General features: G+C 38.2%; 2 protein-coding genes and 1 non-coding gene across 4 annotated transcripts; all 3 read left to right on the top strand.

Annotated features, from left to right (window-relative positions):
- The first annotated feature begins 5,368 nt into the window (after window positions 1-5,368).
- On the top strand, window positions 5,369-10,852 carry LOC100177226. The gene is made up of 11 exons (XM_002127701.5): window positions 5,369-5,570; window positions 5,662-5,801; window positions 6,178-6,316; window positions 6,645-6,713; window positions 7,214-7,259; window positions 8,288-8,351; window positions 8,611-8,665; window positions 8,744-8,817; window positions 9,082-9,153; window positions 9,470-9,557; window positions 9,657-10,852. The coding sequence occupies exons 1-11, from the start codon at window positions 5,408-5,410 to the stop codon at window positions 10,604-10,606; spliced, it is 1,860 nt and encodes a 619-aa protein (XP_002127737.2). The 5' UTR covers window positions 5,369-5,407; the 3' UTR covers window positions 10,607-10,852.
- A 1,652-nt stretch (window positions 10,853-12,504) lies between these two features.
- LOC100187461 (receptor-type tyrosine-protein phosphatase R) lies at window positions 12,505-23,669 on the top strand. Of its 2 annotated transcripts, XM_002127762.4 has the most exons (13): window positions 12,505-12,654; window positions 13,013-13,192; window positions 16,746-16,897; window positions 17,367-17,512; window positions 19,097-19,211; window positions 19,627-19,701; window positions 20,360-20,544; window positions 20,694-20,860; window positions 21,195-21,293; window positions 21,505-21,612; window positions 21,834-22,000; window positions 22,254-22,367; window positions 22,605-23,669. In XM_002127762.4, the coding sequence occupies exons 1-13, from the start codon at window positions 12,583-12,585 to the stop codon at window positions 23,446-23,448; spliced, it is 2,424 nt and encodes an 807-aa protein (XP_002127798.1). In that variant the 5' UTR covers window positions 12,505-12,582; the 3' UTR covers window positions 23,449-23,669. The 2 variants fall into 2 exon arrangements, with proteins under 2 accessions (XP_002127798.1, XP_026694100.1); XM_026838299.1 differs by lacking the exons at window positions 12,505-12,654; window positions 13,013-13,192 and adding an exon at window positions 16,145-16,268.
- mir4142 (microRNA 4142) lies at window positions 12,885-12,962 on the top strand. Its single transcript, NR_034538.1, has one exon. It is a non-coding gene; the product is annotated as a microRNA 4142 (primary transcript).
- Window positions 23,670-23,802: the final 133 nt, after the last annotated feature.

The raw sequence follows: 23,802 nt of genomic DNA, 5'->3' as shown, positions 1-23,802 counted from the left end.
TCCCATTTGATACTAAACAAAGAACATTCAAAGAACTATAAAACCGTATTTCCACGACTCCCATAGACCGTTGTTAATTGTTATGTGCTAAAGGTGTCCCATCTTCCCCACCCTACTATATATAAGTATAGTGCCACAACCACACCCAAACATTAAACATATACAATACACCCAACTATACATACTTACATACACCCACAATAGCCATACATTGCACACACAACTACCATGGTAGCATACCAACCAACAACAACCGCTGCGTTCCTTCCCAACTTTTGTCCCTCGAGACTCAATTCAACGGTTACAATACACTCTGTTACGTCACAAGGGACAACATTGTTGCGTCATTGTTGCGTCACTTACCCTTATTATCCGCAAAGCTAAAAGTTCGCCCGAGTTCGCCGTTTGTGACGTAACATTCACGTTTGTGACGTCACAAATCCCCCGACCGAGCGGCGTTTCATAATTCCAATTAATTCAACACAATACGGTTTGTGACGACATTCTGACGCCCGATTATGACGCAATATGGCGACGTATGACGTCATAATAAGCGGATTGATGACGTAATTACAGCTAATCGATCAAATTCAAAAATTTTCGATTTTTTTTTTAATTTTTAAATAAAATCTTTTAAAACAAAACTAAAAACTCCCCTAATTTATATTTTTACCAATTTTAATCGAAATTATTTGTCATAATGACGTAATATCCCCCCCCCCCCAATCACCTTGGGTGCGACAATCAAACCGGCACACAGATTATCCGAGTAAGAAACTAATTTATCACAAGAATTGTGAGGATTATCCGCTATCGGCGCCACTGGTCGATATTTCATTTACAAATTGAATTGCGTCGATCGCGTTTTCGCGGTTTCGACGTATTTCAACAAAATATTAATTTATTTTATTTTTTAATAAAAAAAATCGAAAAAAAATCAAGAAACGTTTAAAAAATTAGCTCTTGCGCGCTACCACGTGTTTGTTAAGTTTGTGTTACGTCACAAAGCGAATTATGGATTGAACAATGGAAATGTAATCAAATCTCGCGCTTTAACTCGATGTCGAATCAATTAAACAATCGAAGTAACGAAATTTGGATCTCGACCCCCAGGGTAACGCAACCTATTTATCTTCGATTCCGCTATTAAAAGAAGTTTAAACTATGACGTCATAGAGGCGCATAATTAGGCCGCTCACCTGAGGTCGCTGTTTAATCAAATTTAAAATAAATATTGATGAGAGCTGACCACGTGGTCAAAGTGACGTAACCGGTCAAGTCGTACCTTGCTTAAATATTCGAAACCACTTCAACCCACAGCTGTGTTATAGAACACCATACGCCATAAAATCTACTATCGCGCGGTTCGTCCTTTCTTGTCGAGGCAAGGACCGCTTTTCGTCTTTCATCGACGTTACATCCCGAATTCGCTCGAACTCTCAGCGGACCAACGTCGTAGATCTGCTGGGATTTCGTTCGCTTGTCACATGCGATGCTCTGGTTAACGCTGCCCACGCGATTTTCGCGACTTAAACATTCTGTTTTTTGTTTTTATTCAAAATCACTTTAACTGTCAGAACTATTATTACGTCACACCTCACCCTGTGAAACATCAATAATTCTATTATTACGTCATAACCCCTTGTTTGCCTCATACAAGTTGTTATGATGTCACTTACACACATAACCTACCAACTAAATGAACATATTTTGAATACGATAGCGAAGTTTAATTAAAACAACGAAGAGAATTAGCAGCAAAACAACAGTCGTTATCAACACGCTACGAGCGAAAATACTGGAATAAAAGGCTTAAAAAAGCGTGGCCGCTGAACTTAATAAAACAACAGAATGTAACAACTGTTGTTCAACATATTCCAGCAAATTAAGTTTTACGGCAATCCTGGGACCTGTGTGCTGTACAGCCATAATTAGTTGCAACAAAACCATAAATCAGGGACTTGTTTCGATCCGCGGTTGCCTGCTGCCTATTCTGGTGCGGAAATTTGTAAATACAACTTAGACATTTACTTTTAGACTTATTTTAAAAAATATATTTTTATATAATTACAATAACAAAAGTCATATTAACTAACATGGCGAAGAAATGGGAATTAACAGAAAAATAACAGTCGTTATAACACGCTAAGGTTAAAATAAATAAAATTTAGTTAAAACCGTGGCTGTTAAACCTTATAAGAAGCAACTCACAGTGGGTTGCAAATATGAATACGGTTAGCACAAAATATCCCATATTTCCTGATCGTGTTTTTAACAAATAACAATATTTTTCTCTTCGTGAAGATATTTCAATTTATAATTCTGTAAATATTCTTTGTTGACTACCAAATGGGACGAGATGAGAATAAAAACATGTCCCATCTTACCCCAACTTACTATATTTTAAATTAACTGGAAATTTTTGTCGGTTTAATGAAATATTCGCTGATTGTTCGCGGTGAGTTGTCGGTTGGTTTAAACTAGTGAAGGTGTTCGGTTAAAATCACAAATCCACTAAATATAACAGACGGTATAGATCATAGATCTCATGGCCTGTAGTGTTGTGATAACAGAACCTACCAAACCACCTGGAGCTTCTGCTGTGTTGATTTGGTGGCGTGGCTCCATCTTATGGGGTGGGGTCGTGTGTTTTGACTGCCAACCATAGTTGTTGTGTCAATCTAGTCACGTCATGTTGTAGTTATAACTCTTGTTAATACAACAAACACGGTGATCCATAAACAACATGGTTTGGTGTTTTATGATGTTTCTATTGGAATCCCTGTTTTATGACGATGCTGCGGAAAAATGTTTGAAATGGAAAAGTTATAATGGAATTTAAGATGACCCATTTTGACCATTCAATAAAAGTTCGTTTATACTTTAGGCAAGAATGTAAATATATATTTTATACGCTTTCCCGTAAAAGGGAAACATGGTGTATGAACACACCTGTCATAACGTCTGCGTCGTTAGATTCATTTATTCGTTCCAGACGGCAGTTGCTACTCGGTATTTTTAAACTCTGCAAAAAATGAGTTTAGCTTAGAGGTGACAAGAGTTACCGTTTGTTCACAAACCATTGACGGCTTACATTTTGATTTGGATGTAACAGCCACGCTTTTCCCCAAGTAATTTTTACCCGTAGTGTGTTTTAACGACTGTCGTTTTGCTTCGAATCCTTCTCTTCGTTGTTTTAATTAATTTGATCTTCGCTATCGTATTCGAAGCTATAAAGCATTATGCAGGTTATGTGTATGACGCTACAGGTACTTCCCCTAACCAGATACCGTTAAGTGTCCTGGTATGTCAGCAATCTCGTCACGTGACGTGTCACAGATATTCGTCGCTTGATTTACGATCTCCATGTCAAACCACTGATAACCGAGGTCGCATCTGTTTTAACCGTGGGAAGGCAGATAACCAGGTGCTACAAATGTGACGTATTTTATATGACGTCATAATAACTTGATAATAAACAGCGCGCTTCCTGGCCGAACTAACTCGCGTGGTATACTTGAGCCAGCAGCGCGCAACACCACCATAGGTAAACCATCGACATCATTTTTTACGAGTCCTTCAATTGTAACCCCCTCTCAATAAAATATTTTTTAAGCGAACCGCGCCAGAAATATTACCGGCCCCCCAAATATAGCGGCCCTCCCCCCACAAACAGCGGCCCCCCCCACGCCACCATATGTCACCGAAGCGGCACAACGCGACAGAATAATCGATTTCTCGCTCCAACGATCGATCCTTCGATGTCTTAATTCGAAACCGAGTGAAACGTCACAATAGCGACGTGCAGCCTTTATTACGTCACAGTTACAGCAGTCCCGCTTGATTCGCGAACATTTGAAATAATTATTAAAATTTTTTAAAAATAAATATTCTGGAATTTTTGTCTGTTAAGTGACGTCACAATACTGCTTGTGACGTAATTTAAAATTCAATTGTTTTGTTACTTCGTTACGTCATAATCACCCAAACCGCAAAATTAACGTCTTAGCTCTCTGTCGACCTCTGACGGATTGATTACATACCGGCAGAGGTCAGCAGAGAGGCGCAAACATAACAATAATTCTCTAACGAAATAAAAAAATGTATTTGTCAGATGGGGCACCGTAAGTACATAATATATCATGTTTCGAATCGATTTTTTGACACTAAACTACTCAAGAGTAGGTACTATTATATATTTATGTAAAATAATTTTGTTTACTATCAAATGGGACGAGGAATGGGAATGAAAACATGGACCATCTTACCCCACCTTGCTACAATTATGTTAACAATAGAGAAGAACAAATCAAATAAAACAATTAAAAAAAGAGAATTAGCAGCAAAACGACAGTCGTTAAAACACACTATGGGTAAAAAAAGTGTAAAACAAAAGCGTGGCTGCTAAATTCGAAAGGTAAAAAATAATATTCTTAAATTTGTAAATTGGTTTGTTGATGCATTCGTGTCTATTGTTGATTAGAATTGTAATTATGACGTAATAAACATTAGTTTGAAACCTGCGCGATTATAGCTTTTTTACAATTCTCGAATCCCATGTTATTCTCACGTCTAAGTATCAATTGTTATTAATTATGACGTCACAGGCGGTTCATGATCTGAATAATCGAGAATTGGAACTGATCATTTGTTACGTCATAGATGGCACGCCTTTGAGTTCTAATTTCGGTGTTGGTGCGGTAGAGAATGGGGTTTATGACGTCAGAGGTGGTTATGGTTGAGTGATCATGCAAAGAAGATCCGATGGCTGGGGCGACGTGGGTTGTTGTACAAGGTAAGTTATGCGGGGTCGGGGTAGATTCTACATGGGCTGTGTACATGTTGTGTGTATGTTATTGGATGACGGGTTAAGGTGGTTGGTTATGTTATAATATGGGTTGTTGTAAACAGGGGTAGTGTAGCTTTATGAGGAGATATAGGTTTCATGTTGCATTTGTAGGACCGGTTGTTCAGGGTTGTACATGTTGGTTGGGCTGTGTAGGGTGATCTTATGTATATAGTTGTGTTGCATGGTGTATCGTGTATGTTGTGTATGGCAGGTTGTGTCGTCCATACATTGTGTGTTGTTGTTGTTGTTGTTGTTGTTGACATAGGTTTAAGGATCGCGCTGCAGATTTACTAGATAGTTGTTACGTCACAATCGCTAAACAATAGCCATCGTGACGTGTAAGTTAGAATCGACTGTTGAGATAAATCTTTTTTTGTTTATTTTACTGCGAGAAGTTTCGCTGTATCGCGATAATAAAGATAATATAAATATGAAAAAAGTGGAAATTGTGACGTCATTAATAAGTTATTGTGACGTAGAGTTGAAGTGATTGTTTCATTTAAACTTTCCATTGTTGGTCACAATACCCATTATGACGTATGCATTACACAGGTTGTCATGGAGACCGTGGGAAATAATATGGCTACCGTGGGAAATGATAGTATAAACCCGGAAGCTAACTTTTTGGCTGAGGATCAGGTCGCTTACATCACTAAGTTACGTCATGATGACGTAGAACGTATGCGGACTGAGGTTGGGGGGTGGATATCTGAAGTTTTGGGTAAGATGACGTCACTACCTATGACATTATAATTGTTTTATATCATGACGTAAAATAGAAGACCATGACGTCATAAACGCTTTGTCTTCAGGAAAGGAAGTGACGTCACAAAACATATTATCGGAGCTTCGAAGCGGAGTGACGTTGCTATATGTAGCGCGATCACTAGAATTGCTACGTCATCAAGAAGACAATTGTTACGACAAAGATATCGAAGCCGAGTTACGTCACGTGAGTACATACGTCATACATACGTAATTACACAATTTTTGCGTTCCGAATCGATGAAGAATTCGTTGAAGTTAAAATTCTTCGAATTTCATTCATTGTTACGTTTAAGTGGTTCATTATGACGTCATAGTCTATTTTAACAATCCCTAATTGTTTATTTTAATTGTTTATAACAATGGTTTTGCAACTCCATTGAATCCTGATCTAGCGCTGATGAAGTTGGACGATTCTCGTAATGAAATACCAGGTCATGCCATGCGTAACAAACAAAAGTTCACCAAATAGTCCTCTATAAGAAATGTAGATTGTATATATTGGTATAAAAGTCTGCATTACCGTTTAAGCGAAATTAAACAATTGCATTATGACGTCACAGTTGACACCTGATGACGTATTATTCGGTCATAACCCGGCACAAATGGTTGCCAGGCAACGAACCAACATATCGAAGTTTCTTGAATGGTGTCGCGACATCGGTGTGAGGAAGATCACATTGTTTGAATCCGAGGATCTCGGTGAGTTGGCCATTGTTGTGTTTTGTTACGTCATATTCATATTTCATTTTTAGAATATTTTAACAATTAACAATCCTCATTTAGAGTTGTGAGAATACGGTTTTATAATTCTGTAAACATTCTTTGTTTATAACAAATTTAACGAGATGTTCTAACGGTATATCCGTCTTACCCCGCAGTAAACCATCTTACCCCACCATACTATATTATTTATAAAGTCGGAAATACATTACGTTTTATATCTGATTTGCCGTTGAAAGATTAATTAATGTATAAAGTCCACACGGAAACACAACAACTGCACAATAACCACCTATAACCCCTTCAGCTTCTGAGAAGAACGAACGTCAAGTCCTCACTTGTATTTTAAATATCGCCAAGATAGCTGCGAGGTATTGTGATGTAACTATGACGTAATAATGACGTATTTCGTAAATGTCACTTTATATGACGTCATCATTGTAATATGACTTTTAGATTTCCGACGCTAAAGTTCGTTTAAAGGTCACTGTCAATTAGGAACAAACTTGTTTATGACGTCATATCCGTTTTATTTGTTGTTTGAATTCTAAATGGAATTGTTTGGTTGAGAGGAAACAATCAGTTTGCTACGTCATATAGTAGTAGTATTATATATACGGTGGTCATGGGTTCAAGGCTTGATGTTGCCACCATTGTGGGTATATGTGTCTTTGGACAGGAGGTGTATGAAACAGAACATCCGTGTTATAATGACTGTTGTTGCACCGCCATGCGAGGATAAAACAAATTATTTCTTATAACTTGTACACGGTTGCCCCACTCCCCCCCTACAAAGTAACATACGAAATATAACATTTCTATATTTTATGACGTCAGATCACTTACATGTGATTTGCCACTATTTACACGGTTTAGGGGTCACGCCACCAGAGAGCGTAAGAGAGGAAATTAAGCAAGAGGAGTAGGTCATAGAAATAATATATAGAATGGTAATCGTGTAAAACGGTGGTGACGTGATAAGGCGTGGATATTGTGACGTAACAATATACTTTGTACGAATCATTGATACACAATAGAACACTTTCATCGTGACGATCGTCGTTCAAATAATGTTTTGGTAATTATCCGCGCGTGTGAATATGTAAGGTAATTCCTCGGTAAATTTAGTGAATCGTTGTTTGGGGAAGAATCGACGCATACGTAACGGAACAACCCTGGCTTACAATTTTCATTCCCCGACAATAAAGGACTTCACCTATGTAATAGGGTGGGGTAAGATGGTTCATGTTTTCATCCCATTTTATCTTCATTTCGTTGTAAACAAATAATATTCATAGATTTATATATCCGTATCCCAACAACTCAACATTAAGTTACAACATGGAAATCTTATTCAAGTTTAAATTTTCACCAGAACCAAATGTTCTCGGTTTCGAAGCGAACTGGTGTATTCTGAAAGATTTTAGACTTCACAACGATTTTTTAATATAAAGTTGCTTCGTATAAAAGGCAAAATAATTATAGCATTTGATTCAAAAAGTTACTAAACAATTCGAAATTCGTGACGTCATAATAAGTTACGAAAGAATCCAAAATCCCGAGTTGTTTGCGGCGAAAGTTGTTTACCATCATTGTCCCAAGGAACCCCTGGCGCGCGAATTCGCGTAAGCATCGATACAGCGAACACGATAAGGTGACCCCCCCATGTTTGCATTATCTGCATCCATTGTTAAGATAAACAACCAGCACGCGACCGCGCATTCAACGTCACAATCGTCTATTATTACGTCACAATCGAACAAACACACCAGCCCACCGCAGTGCGACTTATCTGCCTGTGACGTCATAATGATAGAAACAGATAGATCGCGTTTTTACTTTTTCTCACAATCCCCATATATACGTCACAAACGTCATTGTGGATCATTATTGTTTCAACAATCGCATCGAGATGTATAACTCTATTAACTCCATTGTTTCAACTGTGAGGTCACGAAGGATGCGGAAACGGGATGGCGGTCTCCTCCCCAAAAGTGGCGGTCTCCTCCCCAAGGTGAGATACCACGTGGTTATGACGTCAGCTATGCGGGATATCACTGGTTTATAAATGTTGAAACTTTGTAAATTGTTTTATACTTTCACTGCTCGTGACGTAGTTACCTCTGACGTAGTAGCTAATTGTGACGTAGTTACCTCTGGCGTAGTAGCTAATTGTGACGTAGTTACCTCTGACGTAGTAGCTAATTGTGACGTAGTTATTTCTGACGTATATTATTGTGACGTATAATTAATCATTTTTTTTTAATTTCCAGAAACCCACTACCGCCACCACACGGACGATGGGAACTTCATTTACAAAAGTTTTCGGTAAGTCACGTGATATCCCATTATGACGTCATTGACAATATTGTTAAACGATAATTAATAATTTTGTTTTCTTTACAGCGAAAATTAAGGGCGATCGTCACGAAGCTACGATTGACGTCACAAACTACGATTCAACGCAACTTCATGAAGAGGTATTATTACGTCACTATTATTTAATATAACGTATAATTAGATTTTAGTTTTATTATGACGTCACCTATGTTCACATGACGTCACCAGTTAACTTTCTAACCAGGTTGTATGACGTCACGAACGCAATTGTTATTCTCATTGTTTAAAATTTTTAAACAATGGAACCTGGTTCTAGAATTCGATCCAAACCCGCGAGACACCGCCACAATAACAACCGGTGGTTTTGACGTCATAGTGGTTGTTTATTTACATTGTTATCGCAGGTTGTCGTCATCGAATCGATTCCAGAAGCCACAGAAGTTTTTGAAACCAGAAGTGAGATCATTACCCACGAGGTTGGTGACGTGGTGTGACGTAATAGTTGGTTGTGTGACGTATTAGTTAGTACTGTGACGTAATGATACGTATGCATCGATTGTTGAAGGGTTATGCTCAGTTTGAGGTATGAACAATGTATTACTGTGGGGTAAGATGGATAAAATAGCGGCTGTTAAACTTTGTAAGGAGAAACTCGCAGTCGGTTGCAAATAATTAGCAAGTTAAGTTTGGGGTTTAAACAACACGTAGGGTTCTAATACTGGTTACCGTTGGCCCCCAAATCCTACAGCACCGATATAATATTTTTATATTTTAAAAAATATTTTACGCCAGGTTGGGGACATGGTCATTATCGATACGCTTGAGTTAACACAGAACGACAACGTCATAGAACATGACGTCATCAACCCTGACAAAGAAGGTGCGTCATTTATATTTTTAATCTTTGCTGATTTATAAAACTTTAAAAATAAAAATTAAACTGAAAACAAAATTAAACAAAAAACCTAATATTTTCCAGACTTTACCACCAAATCTTCCACCGGCACGAGCAACAGTAACACAACCAGCGAGAACGAATATTTCACTACCTATGACGTCAATCATGACGTCACACAGCACTCTGATGACGTAGGATCGCTGTTGTACCACACCGCCTATATGGATGACGTACATGATGACGTAAATGATGATGACGTAACCCCAGGAAGTAAGAGCGCCCCCGTGTGGAGCGGATACATGGATGACGTCACCGAAGAGCAACGGGAATCCCCAGATATGAAACCGAACGTTTTCCACGAAACACCGATCAAGACGACCAACCAAACATTTGACGAAGATGAAATTATGATAAACTATCCTCCTCTTAGATCGCTCCTCTCATCCACTCCTTCCTCCTCCTCCTCTCACTCCTCCAACCTCTCCCACTCCAGCCCCGCCCCCACCACGCCCCCCATTCCGCCCCGAATCTTTATAACACCGCTAGCATCCAGAAGATCCTCGTCATCCAGGAGCAGAAAATCATCATTATCAGGAGCCAGGAAGCTTCCCAATACGTCATCAATCCATGACGTCACAACCACGACGTCACTCGGGCTAGTACAAGTTGTCGACGAAAAGAAAATCTTTACTGGGGAGGAAGCCCGCCATTTTGGGGAGGAGCCCGCTGTTTTAGAAGTCCGCAGCGAGAACGTTCAAGTCAGGAGATCCAGCATTGAATCCATCGACTCCAGGGCGACGCCTAACGGATCCTCACCGATCATTCTCGACCCGAAACTCCTTCGCGAAAGGTCGCCCGACACCGATATCGAGATAGGGGTTTTTACCGAACCCGTGAAACGTCAGAGTTCGTTCAAACAAATTGTGGCGGCGGCGGATGAATATATGATGCCGATATTGGTTACCTCCGCGCTCATCTTGATCGGTATCGGTGGTGTCGTTGCCATGGCACTGGTGTTCCCACTCACGTAATTCACAACCGCTAGACGGCGTAGATGAGCTCCGATCCAAGAGGAAGTGGCGTGCACCAAGATGAGGATGAGAAGATGACATCAGAGAGGATGACGTCGGAAATAATGACGTCAGATATATTGACGTCATAACTGCCCAATACCATTAATCTTTTGTTCCCTAACAATCACCCGTTGGTTAATCGCTTTGTTCATTGTTTTCGCACTAATAAATATTATGACGTAACAGCAGTTATGTTATATGAAATACCGAACCTATGTTTAATGTATCCCATAATATTTGTTCCGGGGGTTATGGCATGCGAGATAATGTTGTATTACAAATATCCGGATGATACTGTGTACCACATTGGGTAGGGGGCTTGCTTCTTATTAGAAAGTAACGGGTTCGAGACTCGGTGCTGCTACAATTGCATGGCTGGAAACATTGGTTTCAACTTCCAACCACGCACAAAATATTCACCCCACAGTTACATACCTGGTAACTCAAAGCTGGTGTAGACTACACAAATATTATAAATTTTGAATTTACCCCGATGTATATGCTAGGATAAAGAAGTTACATTCATATTCACACGACTCGCCCTCTCGACGGTATATGGTGACAGTGGTTAACGCGATTGCCTGTTATCATAGGATATCAGGTTCAAGTCTCGATGCTGCTACCATGTGTGACATCACCACACCATGCAAAGAACAAATCAAGGTCGTTCATTTACTTTTGACTCATTTAACATCCTCTCGTGTGGAACAGTGGTTGGAGCGCTGGTGTGGACATCAGATAATCCCGGGTTCGAAGCCCGGTGGTGCCAACACTGTGAGGCTTTTACAAACCGGTTGCTTCAACCCAGTGCTCACTTTGTCAGCCATACAAAAAACAATCCCCACAAAGTTACAAACGTGGTAACTTGTAAGTGACAAGACCGCGGGTTCGAAGCTCAACGCTGCTACTATAAGTGTACATGTACATTGAACACTTGCCAGAAGCTGTGGTCGCGAATGGGTTGTCCAGATTAACGTACAGTATTATCATATACGCCCAAATAAATCAAACCAAACAATAAAAAAGTTTGTCCGGCGCCGTGGCACAGTGGTTAGCGCGACTGTTTGTAACCCAGAGGTAATGGGTTCAAGGCTCGACGGAAATATGTATTGTGGACTCGTAACATACAAATAGTAAGAAATTTTTTCTATTTACATCGTCCAAAATTGTATATAATAATAAGAATAAATAATTTGTGATATTATTTTAATTATAAGAAATAAGGTTTTTAAATTTTTAACATCCCACAAATAGAAGATCTAAAGTTTCCAGATTTTATATATAACCCTAAATTTGTTGTTTGTAAAAAATATTAAAATTGCGCATGCGCATTGTAACTTGAATTGCGTTATTTCCAAAACATTACAGCTGTAGTAATATTAAAGGCTCCCCTATTGCATGATATTTGTAATATATCTATGTATTTTATGAATGGATTTTCCGCGAAGTTTTCACTTGAAAGTTGTTGTTGTGGGGGAAGGTTGTGGCCCCGTGTTGTTTACCGCCGTATTTCGTATAAATCTGGAAATAAATCATGGAGTTGTTTAATTAAGGTTGTTGATAGTTTGCTAATGGTATAAAGTCGACTATTAATTTGCGTATTCGCATATATTTAAAGCCCACAGTCGAGTTGCTGAAGATATTGTAGTAAAGCCACTATATAATGTTACTACGTAGATAAGCAGACATAAATTTTAGTTGCTTGAATGTTTATTAATTTAAACTTTTAAAGCTAGTAAAGAATACACCAGTTACATTCTATTTAACCCCAACCCCTATATTTTTAAACATATTTTCATATGAGTTCTTGTTTCCTAGTGTGATTATAACTTAACCTTATAACTGAACAAGATTTTTCGCTCTAATTTTGTTTTAGTTTCAGCATAATTATAGTTTCATCCTAATGCTTCACTTAACCCGCCCACGTGTTTATAATGAAACAACCAACAACCTCAGCAAATTTATCCAAACAAGCTTTTAATAATCCACCACAAGAGGCACCAGATGTGAGTTCTTTTTTGAAAAGTTAAACAACATATATTTGTACGATTGCAAGGTTGGAAAAAATGCCCAAAATTTGATTATTTTTTTCAAAGACGAAAATCGTTCATTTTAATTAATTTAAAAAAAAAGTAGGGGTTTAATTGTTATTAGATTAAGTGTATAATATGCCAGTTGAATGAAATACACGTTGTATTGTGTTACTTCTACCATACGTAAGAGTAAAATAATCTTTTAGCAGCTCATCTGGTATAAAAAGACGCAGATGTTTCTTTAAAAATTCCAGATGTTTTTTCAGACCAGATGTGCTACCGAAAGATTATCGTAAACAACAATATAAATTTAATATTTACCCTTTTTCAGAATGGAGGTGGTGTCAGGACATTCATGTTGATCCCCCAGTTAAGAGACACTGGTCCCAAGTTCGCCCCCAACCCAAACGTTCCCGATAGTTTTAACGACTCAGTTAATAATGTGAGCTCTCCAACACCCCTAGTGGCCATTATTGCCCCGATTGCGTGCATCGTCGTTCTACTGCTGCTGGTAAGTTGTGGTTGCTGTGTTCGTAAACAAGCAGGGTAAAAGTTTGAGTAAATTTGAGGCGACTTTTTTAAATACACTCACTCTCAAATCCCAGGTTGTGCTTCAGTGAAGACCTCACCCTTATAGAATAAATGTTAAAATTAGCCTAGCAGTACATTTGATCATTAGTGGGAAATACCCCATTTCGAGAATATCACCCGTTTATTACTTGAAAAATAAAACTTGAAGAAATTCTTGAGAAATATAACTTTTTGTCACCTACCTCCCCGAAAAGAGCCTCACCCTGCCACCGATATAAAATGGAATTAAAAGTTGGAACACTGGTGTGCATGGAGGGGTTGGCTTGGTTTAGTTTGGAGGGTTTACCATGCATGGTATTATGGGTTTGTTGGAAAAGTTACTCCAGGTTGCGCAACACTATGTTCTATATAAGGTGTTCAGTGTTGGGGTTACTATAGGTCAGTTAAAAGGTCACTCTGGGTTATTTGTCATGTGACTCATCTTGGGCAAAAATTGTGTAATTAAAATATTGACCAAATGTATGCAGGATTAGGTAGTTACACGGGAATAAATGTATGTAACTTATTTATCCTCGCATGGGGAGCAACAACAGTCGTTATAACACGGGTGTTCTGTTTCATACACCTCGTGCCCGCTTACGAGTTACCACGTATGTAACTTTGTAGGCGATTGTTATTAATAATTACACCCAAACAACAAAACACATTCTCCATTATTTAAAATTTGCGAAATTTGTTCAAAATTATTGGTTGTTTTTGGTTGAGTGTGGAGCGCCTGGGTGAACGACAGGAAATTGTTCAATTAATTCATTTCTCCCGTCATTGTTTTGTAACAATGGTGACATAATAGAATTTATTACAAAACAAACGCGTGGGTGGCTAGGTGTTTGTTTAATATAAAAATAATATATATTTATACTTGGGTTGGTTATAATATTTCTATGTTCACAAACTTTTAACGAATGTCTATTGTTTGCGTATTATGATGTCATAGATAGTTGATTATCTCATTGTTAAATATGACGAAACAATTGTTGCTGTGATGTCATAAGCAAACTTTCATATTTGCTGATTGTTGTAAAATAAACAAATCGCGTCGTACTATTCTGACGTCATTCGATTATTCGTAACTTTTTATTGTTTGCGTCATAATGCAAATATTAGCAGAACACTAAATCCATTGTGACAGAATAATGGAAGTTACATTGTGTGACGTAACAATACGAAATGTATGTTACGTCATAATACATCCTGAAATCGTGTTCGCTAAACGAGGATGCGCGACAGACAATTAACAATCGGTTTTAACCCGTTTCGTCATAATTAATATTTCAAAAAAGTCTCGCGAAAAGTCACGTGGTCAAAATAACTTCCTTATGTGACGTCACAATGTTAAATATTACCTTGAATGTAAACATCGCGGTTTCGCTTCTATGATTCGAATCTGTATTCACAAATATTAAGATTATTACGTCATAAACAACTTCCTTGTTTGGGCGCGACTTCTTCACGAACTTATGACGTCATAATGATTATTATTCGCATAATGATCGTTTGTCTGGCGCTAATTGGGACTAATATGACGTAATAAATGTCGCGATTTTGATGAAATATTCGCGATCGTTAGGTGGCGCTAGAGAAGCGTTGTAATTTGACGCTTGTGACGTAACAATAACTACAACGTGTATTGTTGTTTCTATTGTTTTATAACAATGGATGTTTACTCGTCACAATTGAAATTTCAATAGTTACGTAACAATCAACATATTGTGACGTAATTACGAATTTGCTGACGTCGTATTGCTACGTCATTATATAAACCTTTTACGTAATCAAATTATGACGTAATCTCTCACACGTCACCCACCCACCACCCCCATCTAGTGGTTGATATTCTCCTAACCCAAAATTTATCGATTTCGAACAAAATCTCGCGTTTCGCATCGATCCGCTGTGACGTCACAAAACGGTTTGTTCCACGATTGTTACAAAACAATAATCGAAATATTTTGTATTCTCCACATTCGAGTTTCGACTATGTTTAAGTATGACGTCATATAGCGATTGCGCGATCGTATTGTTATTACACAATTCGCATTGTGACGTCATAGTAGCTATTGAGCGTTAAATTGAACAATCGCTTGTTCATAAAGAGCATTGTGGTTTCGCAACAATGTTTCGAGTTATTAAAATACGAGAGCAGTTGGGCAGGTGTAGTGTTATGACGTGTGTGTCGGGTAAATAAGTTGAAATCGAATCCAACCAATAGTTGACTGCATAGTCACATCATCATTCCATTAATCAAATTAATTTTCGTGAATATAAAGCCCTGGCTTATAAAGTTGGACGATTCTCGTAACGAAATAATTGTCAGGATGAAGCGCTACGAAATATCTAACAAACAAAAACCGAGTCCAACGAACAGTTTCCTGTAAGAAATATTTTGCGCGTAAATTGTCACCATCGGTATCTTGTTCAATAACACCAGATGTGCAATAAAGTGCCGAGTGACGTAACAAGGTGTAGTGTGACGTAACAGAAGGTTTCATCGAGAAAGTGAACGGGGATTGTGACGTCACAATCGTGTTTGTTTTATCTTTGAAAAACATTTGTGACGTTTTAATGGTCGATTGTTTTTCATTGTTTCCCGGATGACGTAATAATAGAGATAAACAATCGAAGTTCCCGCCAAAATATGACGTCACATCCCGCGTTTGAATCTTTGTCTCCATAGCAACGAAAGATTTCCTCTGTGGGCGTGAAAGGCGCTTGTTACGTAAACAATCGCTAATTGTTGTCACGTGGTCTTATCTCCTTTTTTTCCCACGTGACCGGAAACGCGATTAACGCGATTGTTATCACCGCGTCCTTATATCCGCGGTCGAGCTGCAAGCGCGTCATTTATATGCAAGTCGCGAGTGTGGGGGGGATATTTTACCAAGTTTCGGTTCCTATTGTTATAATAAAAGTATAATGACGTCATTATTACGTAAGAATATGTGCATTGTTTGTACGAAGTTAGACGCGAGACGTTGTTGTTAGTTGCAGCAAATATGGTAGGGAGGATTGGTGTTATGAATATTTTATGTTTCAAATAAAAGTTGAGGAAATAGTTGTTGGGAAGCTTAGGTTGTTGATGTTGTATGCGAGGTATAGAAGTGGTGGGAGTTGTTATGTGTGATATAAATTATGAACCATAGGTTAGGGGTTCAAGGCTTGATGTTGCTACCATTGTAGAAGTAGGACCCTTGGACAATTAACCCGAACCCTCATGATGTCTCGCTGTTCGGCAGACAAACCTTCTTTAGATTATTATTTAAAAATTGCCCCAAGATCTCTTTCATATTTACACAAGATGGATAATTTTGTTGTTAATTTCCTTCTATTTTTTTAATAATACAATTTTGGGTTCTGTGTTTAAACAGAAAAGTAAACAATTATATTTGTGCTAAAGTGCAATATATGTCTAACGTTCAAACTATTTTTCATACTTATATATTATTTCTATGTTTAACTTTAAAATTATTTTCCAGACGTTCTCGGCGCGTAAAGTTTGGGTTAAATATAAACTAAGTGAAAGGAGAAACACGACGAGTAATTTTGATTTGGGTGGAAATTATGAGGAAACGATCGGTTTGAATTCGGCGAACTTGGATATGCAGATCGTACAAGAAACCAACACTAGGTGGGGTGGTGTGTTATGATGTAATAGTTGACGTTTTACGTACCATTGTTAGCAAAGAAGTTGTGCGGATTGTTAAATAGTTTTTGTTAAAATTTTTAATAATGTTTTGAAAATTTTTGGTAATTATTGATTTTATCAAAATGAATCGTTATGGACCAGTGTATATTTCCAATTAGTGATATTGGTAAAATTTTGCTTATTGATTTTGTTACAAATTTGTGTTAATTATTGATGTTGGTCAGGCTTATGTAAATCGGTGGTAGTTAGAACCTGGTTGGTATTTATAACAAACTATGTGTTTTAACAACTGTTGTTTTGCTGCTAATTTCCTTCTTTTCGTTGTTTTAATTATTTGATCTTAGCTATTGTATTCAAAGAGAAAAATATATATTAATGTTATAATTAATATCACAATAATGTTAAGATTACTTTACGATCATAATATATTTAAACCACAATCGTATTCCAGTTCCAAAGACACCGACACCATGAAGGTTGCCCAACAATCCCTCGACGAAGATCGACCGAGCTCGCTCAAGTTCCTCGCTGCATCCGTGGCGTTTCAAAATAGCACGGTGCCTGCTTGCACAAGGCTGCCATATACGCCGGATCCAGGTATGTGGCGCTTGTGTCACGTGTGCCCATATATTCTATATTGGTGAGGTTGGAATGCAGGATAACTTGTCCTTATTTTATAACTTCGATATAACACAATATCATATTTAAAAAACTTTGTAAAACCCAGGGTAGGCAGGGATAGTTAGACAAACAATCCTGTGAAACAAATCCAACTTATTGGTTGTAATGTTTACTGATTAATGCAGTGTAGAAATTCAGGGTTGGCCTGCCCACCCAGCCACCCCACGTTTGGTGCCTATGTCTATGTATTATGTGCGATGTATTAATTTATGAAATCACTTTGAGAAAATCACTTTTTGTTATTATTACCATGCGTGTAGGAGAAAGTCCCGTTATATATTTACAACATAGATATCATATTAATGTTTCCGGTTGATTGGTCAACCGCAACTAGTCATGTGACCATACTTCCTTCTTAACCTTAATACCCATTGTTGGTCTATTGTGATGTCACAATGGGATTAATGGAGAGTGGTTGTGACCTCACAGGGGAAATTGTTACTCAAATTAAATAAAATTACAGTAAAAATATTATAGATAAAAAAATGTAAAAATGTTGTTTCTATTATATTATATAAAAAGAATAAAAAAAAAAATTTAATAAAAATGTTATTTTAACAAAAATGTTTCTTGAAACAATGAAACAATAATTTAGCTTCAATGCAGTGTTGGATAATTGTAAATGTGAGAATGTTATTTAATAGTAAATATATATCTCGAACTATTTGTAATTTATGAATGAATAATGTTGGTTGTGAATGTTTATGACATCATAATGCAATGATATAATATTTATGAATAGCGAGTGATTATTGATTCATAGAAATAATATGAATGTAAATAATCGTGTGATTTAAACCAACGTAGAATGATTATTACATCTTCGTAGCAACATAGATATCATAAAAGGTTGCGTTTTTAAAACTTTTTATCGTTTGTTTAAAAGTTTTAATATTTTGACTCCTTTGAGTCATGATGACATCACTTCCTGTTAGCGCGTCAAGCGTTTACGTCTTTTCTAAAGTAACTATGACATCACAGATGGCAGGAACCAGTTCATTGTATTGAATGAAACGGCTGTATGATGTCATAGAGCGTAGTGTCGGTATATTTCATAGTAATTGTTTGACGTCAAATATAAATTCCTGAAACGTTGTGTTTATATTAATGTTGCGATCGTCTTTATAAAAGAACTGTTGCATTGCTGGCATGAGGTTCAGAAAGTTGGTAGATTTTTAGGTTTATTGTAAAGTATTCTGTATGGTTGATATTATATTATTGAATTGCTAGTTTAGCAGATGTTTCGGGCAGTAACTTGGTGGATAGTAACCTCTTTTACACTGATGATGGACCAAGTTACTGTCTGGATACTAAACTCATGATCCGCAGATGTTTCGGACAGTAACTTGGTGGATAGTAACCTCTTTTACACTGATGATGGACCAAATTACTGTCTGGATACTAAACTCATGATCAGCAGATGTTTCGGACAGTAACTTGGTGGATAGTACCCTCTTTTACACTGATGCGTTTTAACCAAAATTTATTTTGTTTTTCCAGATTATATTTTAAACGAGGAGGAAGATAGTTGTGATGTCATAAAAGAATCCAAGGACAACGTGGCGCCTTTAGTTAAACAACGAACAAGGATGAAACCTCGCGGGTTGCTTGAAAGGTGGGGGTTCATAAAGTTTGGGTGTTGTTTAATATCAAACAATGAATAGGAGAAATAAGATCCTTCATTTTTTAGCTTTTCGGGTAAAATATGAGAATTTTTTGGTTATGATGTCAACTGAGTGTCAATGCATTCGAATATTTCGTACACCTCGTGTCCGCTTATAAAAGTTTTATAATAATACCCTAATGATGTTATAGTAGACAACATGTTGTTTCCATAAAAATACGCTTCTACTAAAAAAGTTGTTTCCTGAGATTCCATTATTATGAAGCAACAGAAGCAAAATATATTTAAATATTTTCTATCGGGGTCGAATTAAAGTCAGAGCTTCTACCATAAGAGCCGCGTTACTGCATATGCTTGGTAACAACAGAATAAATATTTTATTAAATATATAACCGGAACCTTTCAGACGAGGATCAAATGTAGCTCTCACCATCTCACTGCGAAGCGGGGAAAAACAAAATCCAGTCGCGGCTAAATCTCCGTAAGTTTGATATTGTTTATTATATCTATTATAATATTTACATCATAAGTCGTTGCGTATTGTATAGTAGGTTGGGGTAAGATGGAACATGCTTTTGTTCTTTTTTATCGTCCCATTTGGTGGTAAACAAAGAGTGTTTATGGAATGTACAACCGTATTCTCACAACTCCAAAATAGCGCGTTTAAAATACTATCAGGAAATATGGGATTTAAGTGTTAACAGCATCCCATCTTACCCCACATCCCATCTTACCCCACAGTACTTAACCCGTATTTATCAATGAATTTGCAATATTTTATTTATAAAACAAACATTATACATCTACGTAGGTTATTAATACATTGTTAGTCATAATGTCCATTATTTGATTCATACCACATACAACTACTATTGTGATGTCATAATGTTTCATTCATGATTTAACTTACTTCCTCATAATGGGCATTGTTGGATAAACAATTTGTTACTGTGGGAAGGAGAAAATACATTTGAAGTAATGAATGTAATAGTTATAACTATTGTTGTCTTTGTAACCATTCCATGCCTATTGCTATAAAAGACGCATATAATCGAATGTATAAAAAACAAAAATAACTTGCATGCCTAAAATGTCTAGTTATTATGAAATAGCCCAACAAATACTAACCCCCGTCACAGGAAACCCCTGACCTACCTACGACAAGCTTCATGCGAACTCACCCCTGCCGCTCTTCACACCAAGTCATGTGACACGCTGCAGTTACAACAGGAGTTCTGGGAAATCCCCATGAACCACCCATTCGAGAAAAACTTCAACGTGGCGGGGCACGGGACTAAGAATCGTTACCGCAGTATTTTGCCAAGTGAGTTGTGTTCGTAGAGTGAATGTATGTAACTTGTTTATCTTTGAGTGCGGGGGATGGAAGAAGTTATAACACGGGTGTTCTGTTTTATACACCTCGTGCCTGCTTACAAGTTACCACGTATGTAACTTTGTGATTGTTTTTCACAGACGAACACAGTCGCGTAAAACTCCCGGTTGTGAACGACAACGATCCGTTATCATCGTATATCAACGCGAACTATATACGCAAGTTTGATGATGTCATCACTGATGATGTCACTACCGATGACATCACACCCGTCACCCGTAGCAACGCAGCTTACATCGCGACACAGGTAAGCACCAATTATTGTAAAATAATCAATTAATCCCGGGAGTAATTTGATTAAAAACATCACTTACGACAAATTTAATTTGTCTACAAATGTCTTTTATCCTTCCTTCAAAACCAATAGGGGAATTTTCAAAATAAGTAAGTACCAGCTTTATTTTATTAACAAAACATGTGGCATTGCATCATGTATGCGTTTCAAATCATTGTTGGAACTTTGGTTGCTTGAAATATTTATTTGTGGAAACTTTTTAAAACATTTGCACCAACATGGGTAGGAACCTGTTATAGTTATGGTTATTGTACCTCGTTCACCAAATTATCACCTTCATCATTAGGGGCCGATGGGAAACACGTTGGACGACTTCTGGCGCATGGCGTGGCACGAAGCCGCGGCAAGTGTTGTCATGATCACAAAGCTAAAGGAACGGAAAGAGGTACAACCCCTGTTATTAACCCATAAACTTATTAATTATTTATTTATTATTTTTTAATTAAATCTGGGGGTCATTGTTAACATGCAATTATACTTCTAGATGTCAAAACACGAAGTCACCCCTGTTTAAAAATATTTGGCTTATTTTGCTCCGCCATGTTTGTACCTCTGTTCCAACAATCCCCCGACAATAACCCCCCCCCCCTCCACAGAAATGCAGCCAATATCTCCCCATGGCAGTTGGTGAAAGTTCAACATATGATGACATCACAATCACTGTTGAATCGATACAACCATTCGAACATTTTACCGTCAGAAAGGTAATTATGATGTCATAGCCATATCAGTATGAACAGTTATTGGAAATTTTATTTCTGGTGAAAATTTCCCTTTTATTAAAATAACATTTTTTATGATGTATGACCACATTGAAGATGGAACTGTAGCGTGGAAAACTTACATTTTTACCAGAAGATCAATTTACTTATCTATGACCTTATGCCTGGTATCAACAACATCATAAACCTCTATTTAACCCCAGCTGACCCTCACCCACGTTAATGGAGAGAGTCGTGAGTTGAACCATTATTGGTACACATCATGGATGGATCACGAAACACCCGAGAAAACACGGGGTTTGTTGGAACTCGTACAAGAAGTAACAGGGTGGGATCGGACGCAACATGGTCCCATTATAGTTCACTGCAGGTGTGGGGTTTGTGGTACCGAGTTAAAACACGGGTGTTTTGTGCTTGCTTGCAAGTTACCACGTATGTAATTTTATGGGTGATTGTTTTATGTTTAGCTGGCAACTTGGACAACCCATTAGTGACCACTGGCATCCAACCCAATTACAGCTGCGCTTTCGTCTGTTTTAAAAACTGTTGTTTTGATACCAATTCCTTTGTTTTTGATGATTTAAGTTTTTCGCAATCATAAATAACCCTCTACTCCCCTCTAGTGCCGGCATCGGACGAACAGGATGTTACATCGCGGTCACCACTGGGTGTCAGCAGTTGCTACAATTCGGGAAAGTTGACGTTTTGAAAATCGTGTCGAGAATGAGGCTTGATAGGTGGGCGTTCATATGATGTAACTAATCTTGTACAACCTGTATATATGGTCCCTCCATAACCTCAGGAACCTGTGTCCCATAAAACCTGGTCCATTTATTGAGTGCATGTTTGTTAACTATGTCTGATGTGTCACCTATTATTGCTGATGGTATTTACGCCTGGCACAGGTTTAAAGAAAACCCAGTACGTGTAATCTTACCCCTAATAACCCCATCTAACCCCCTTTACCCCCACAGAGGCGGTATGATACAAACATGGGAACAATACCAGTTCGTCCACCAAGCATTGGGTCGTTACGCGAGGATACTTGCTGGTGAAAATGTGACAACCCCTTCCACCAGTAGTTCTATACGAAGCCCCCCTGAACCCCTAACTAAGGGTGATGTACAGGGAACCTCGAAGCCCCCGGCCACCCCATGTACCCCTATAGGGGAAGTACCAGGCACCCCTAAAAGGCCCCAAACCCCGAAGCACCGCCGATCTTTCTCAGCGACAAATCTCCCGGCGTCGAAAGAAATCAAAATCTCGGACCCCTTACCACTGGAGGCACCAAAGGTGTCCTCGCCAAGATTGAAAGTTCGGAAATCGAAACCAAAACTCCATATTTCAACCACCCCACCACCCACCTGTGACATCACAAAGCCATCTGCCTCCCCAACAATAAGATCTCCGTTCGGACGTCTTTGTTTACAGAACAAGGAACCCTCCCCGTCCCCCCTCGCCAACTTTAAGTTTGATTGGCCAGAAACATCGGGACGTAGAGCGCCACCTGGCGGGAAGTTAAAGTTAAAACAAACAGACGAGAACGACGTAAAACTTGGAGGGAGATTCCCTCAAGTGAAAACGGAGGTCGCTCGATCCCCATTGGCTGATCGACATAATGGGATTATGACATCACAGAGACGACATTTTGCGTTTGATCTCCCGCCCCTCCAAATGGCCAACGGGGTCAAAGTGGAGGGTGCGCCATCAAGTGACGATAAAACACCCACTAGTGGCGCTAGCGGGAAAAGTGTAAAAAGTGGGGGTTCCAACGAAGCAAGCGACCGATTCGTGTTTCCTGCCCCCGATAAAAGATGACCCCTAATAACCCCACCAACCCCTCACTGTGCCCCAAGGTTAAAGATGTAACCCCCCGTTAGCAACCAAACTTTTCGTGCCATATTTTTTACCACTAGATAGCACTGCAATAGTTTCTTCACTCCCCGTCCTATCTTCACACTGGTTGACTGTGTTTTCACACCCATTCATGTTTTTATCAACGTTCCCTTCAAATGATGAAATAAATTTTAATCATTTTTCGTGCGTCTTTATTTTGTGCAGAAAATGAATTTATTTTGAATAAAAACAGCAGACGATTCTAGATATTGAAAACTTAATGTATTTTTAACAAATACTTGCTTAAAATACATTTAATAATAATTTTGTAAACCC

This window comes from Ciona intestinalis, unplaced genomic scaffold (assembly GCF_000224145.3).
Source record: "Ciona intestinalis unplaced genomic scaffold, KH HT000074.2, whole genome shotgun sequence".
In the NCBI taxonomy this organism is placed as follows: domain Eukaryota; kingdom Metazoa; phylum Chordata; class Ascidiacea; order Phlebobranchia; family Cionidae; genus Ciona; species Ciona intestinalis.
Note: the sequence above shows the minus strand (reverse complement) of the source record. Positions and strands in the feature narration are given on the sequence as shown.

Excerpts from the sequence above, each read along its gene's own strand:
- LOC100187461 (XM_002127762.4), top strand. The coding sequence starts at position 12,583 with ATGAAACAACCAACAACCTCAGCAAATTTATCCAAACAAGCTTTTAAT. Across the intron at positions 19,212-19,626 it reads CCTCGCGGGTTGCTTGAAAG|ACGAGGATCAAATGTAGCTC; the intron begins GTGGGGGTTCAT and ends GGAACCTTTCAG. Across the intron at positions 21,294-21,504 it reads AGCTAAAGGAACGGAAAGAG|AAATGCAGCCAATATCTCCC; the intron begins GTACAACCCCTG and ends CCCCCTCCACAG.
- LOC100177226 (XM_002127701.5), top strand. The coding sequence starts at position 5,408 with ATGGAGACCGTGGGAAATAATATGGCTACCGTGGGAAATGATAGTATA. Across the intron at positions 6,317-6,644 it reads GTTTGAATCCGAGGATCTCG|CTTCTGAGAAGAACGAACGT; the intron begins GTGAGTTGGCCA and ends TAACCCCTTCAG. Across the intron at positions 8,666-8,743 it reads TTCATTTACAAAAGTTTTCG|CGAAAATTAAGGGCGATCGT; the intron begins GTAAGTCACGTG and ends TTTTCTTTACAG.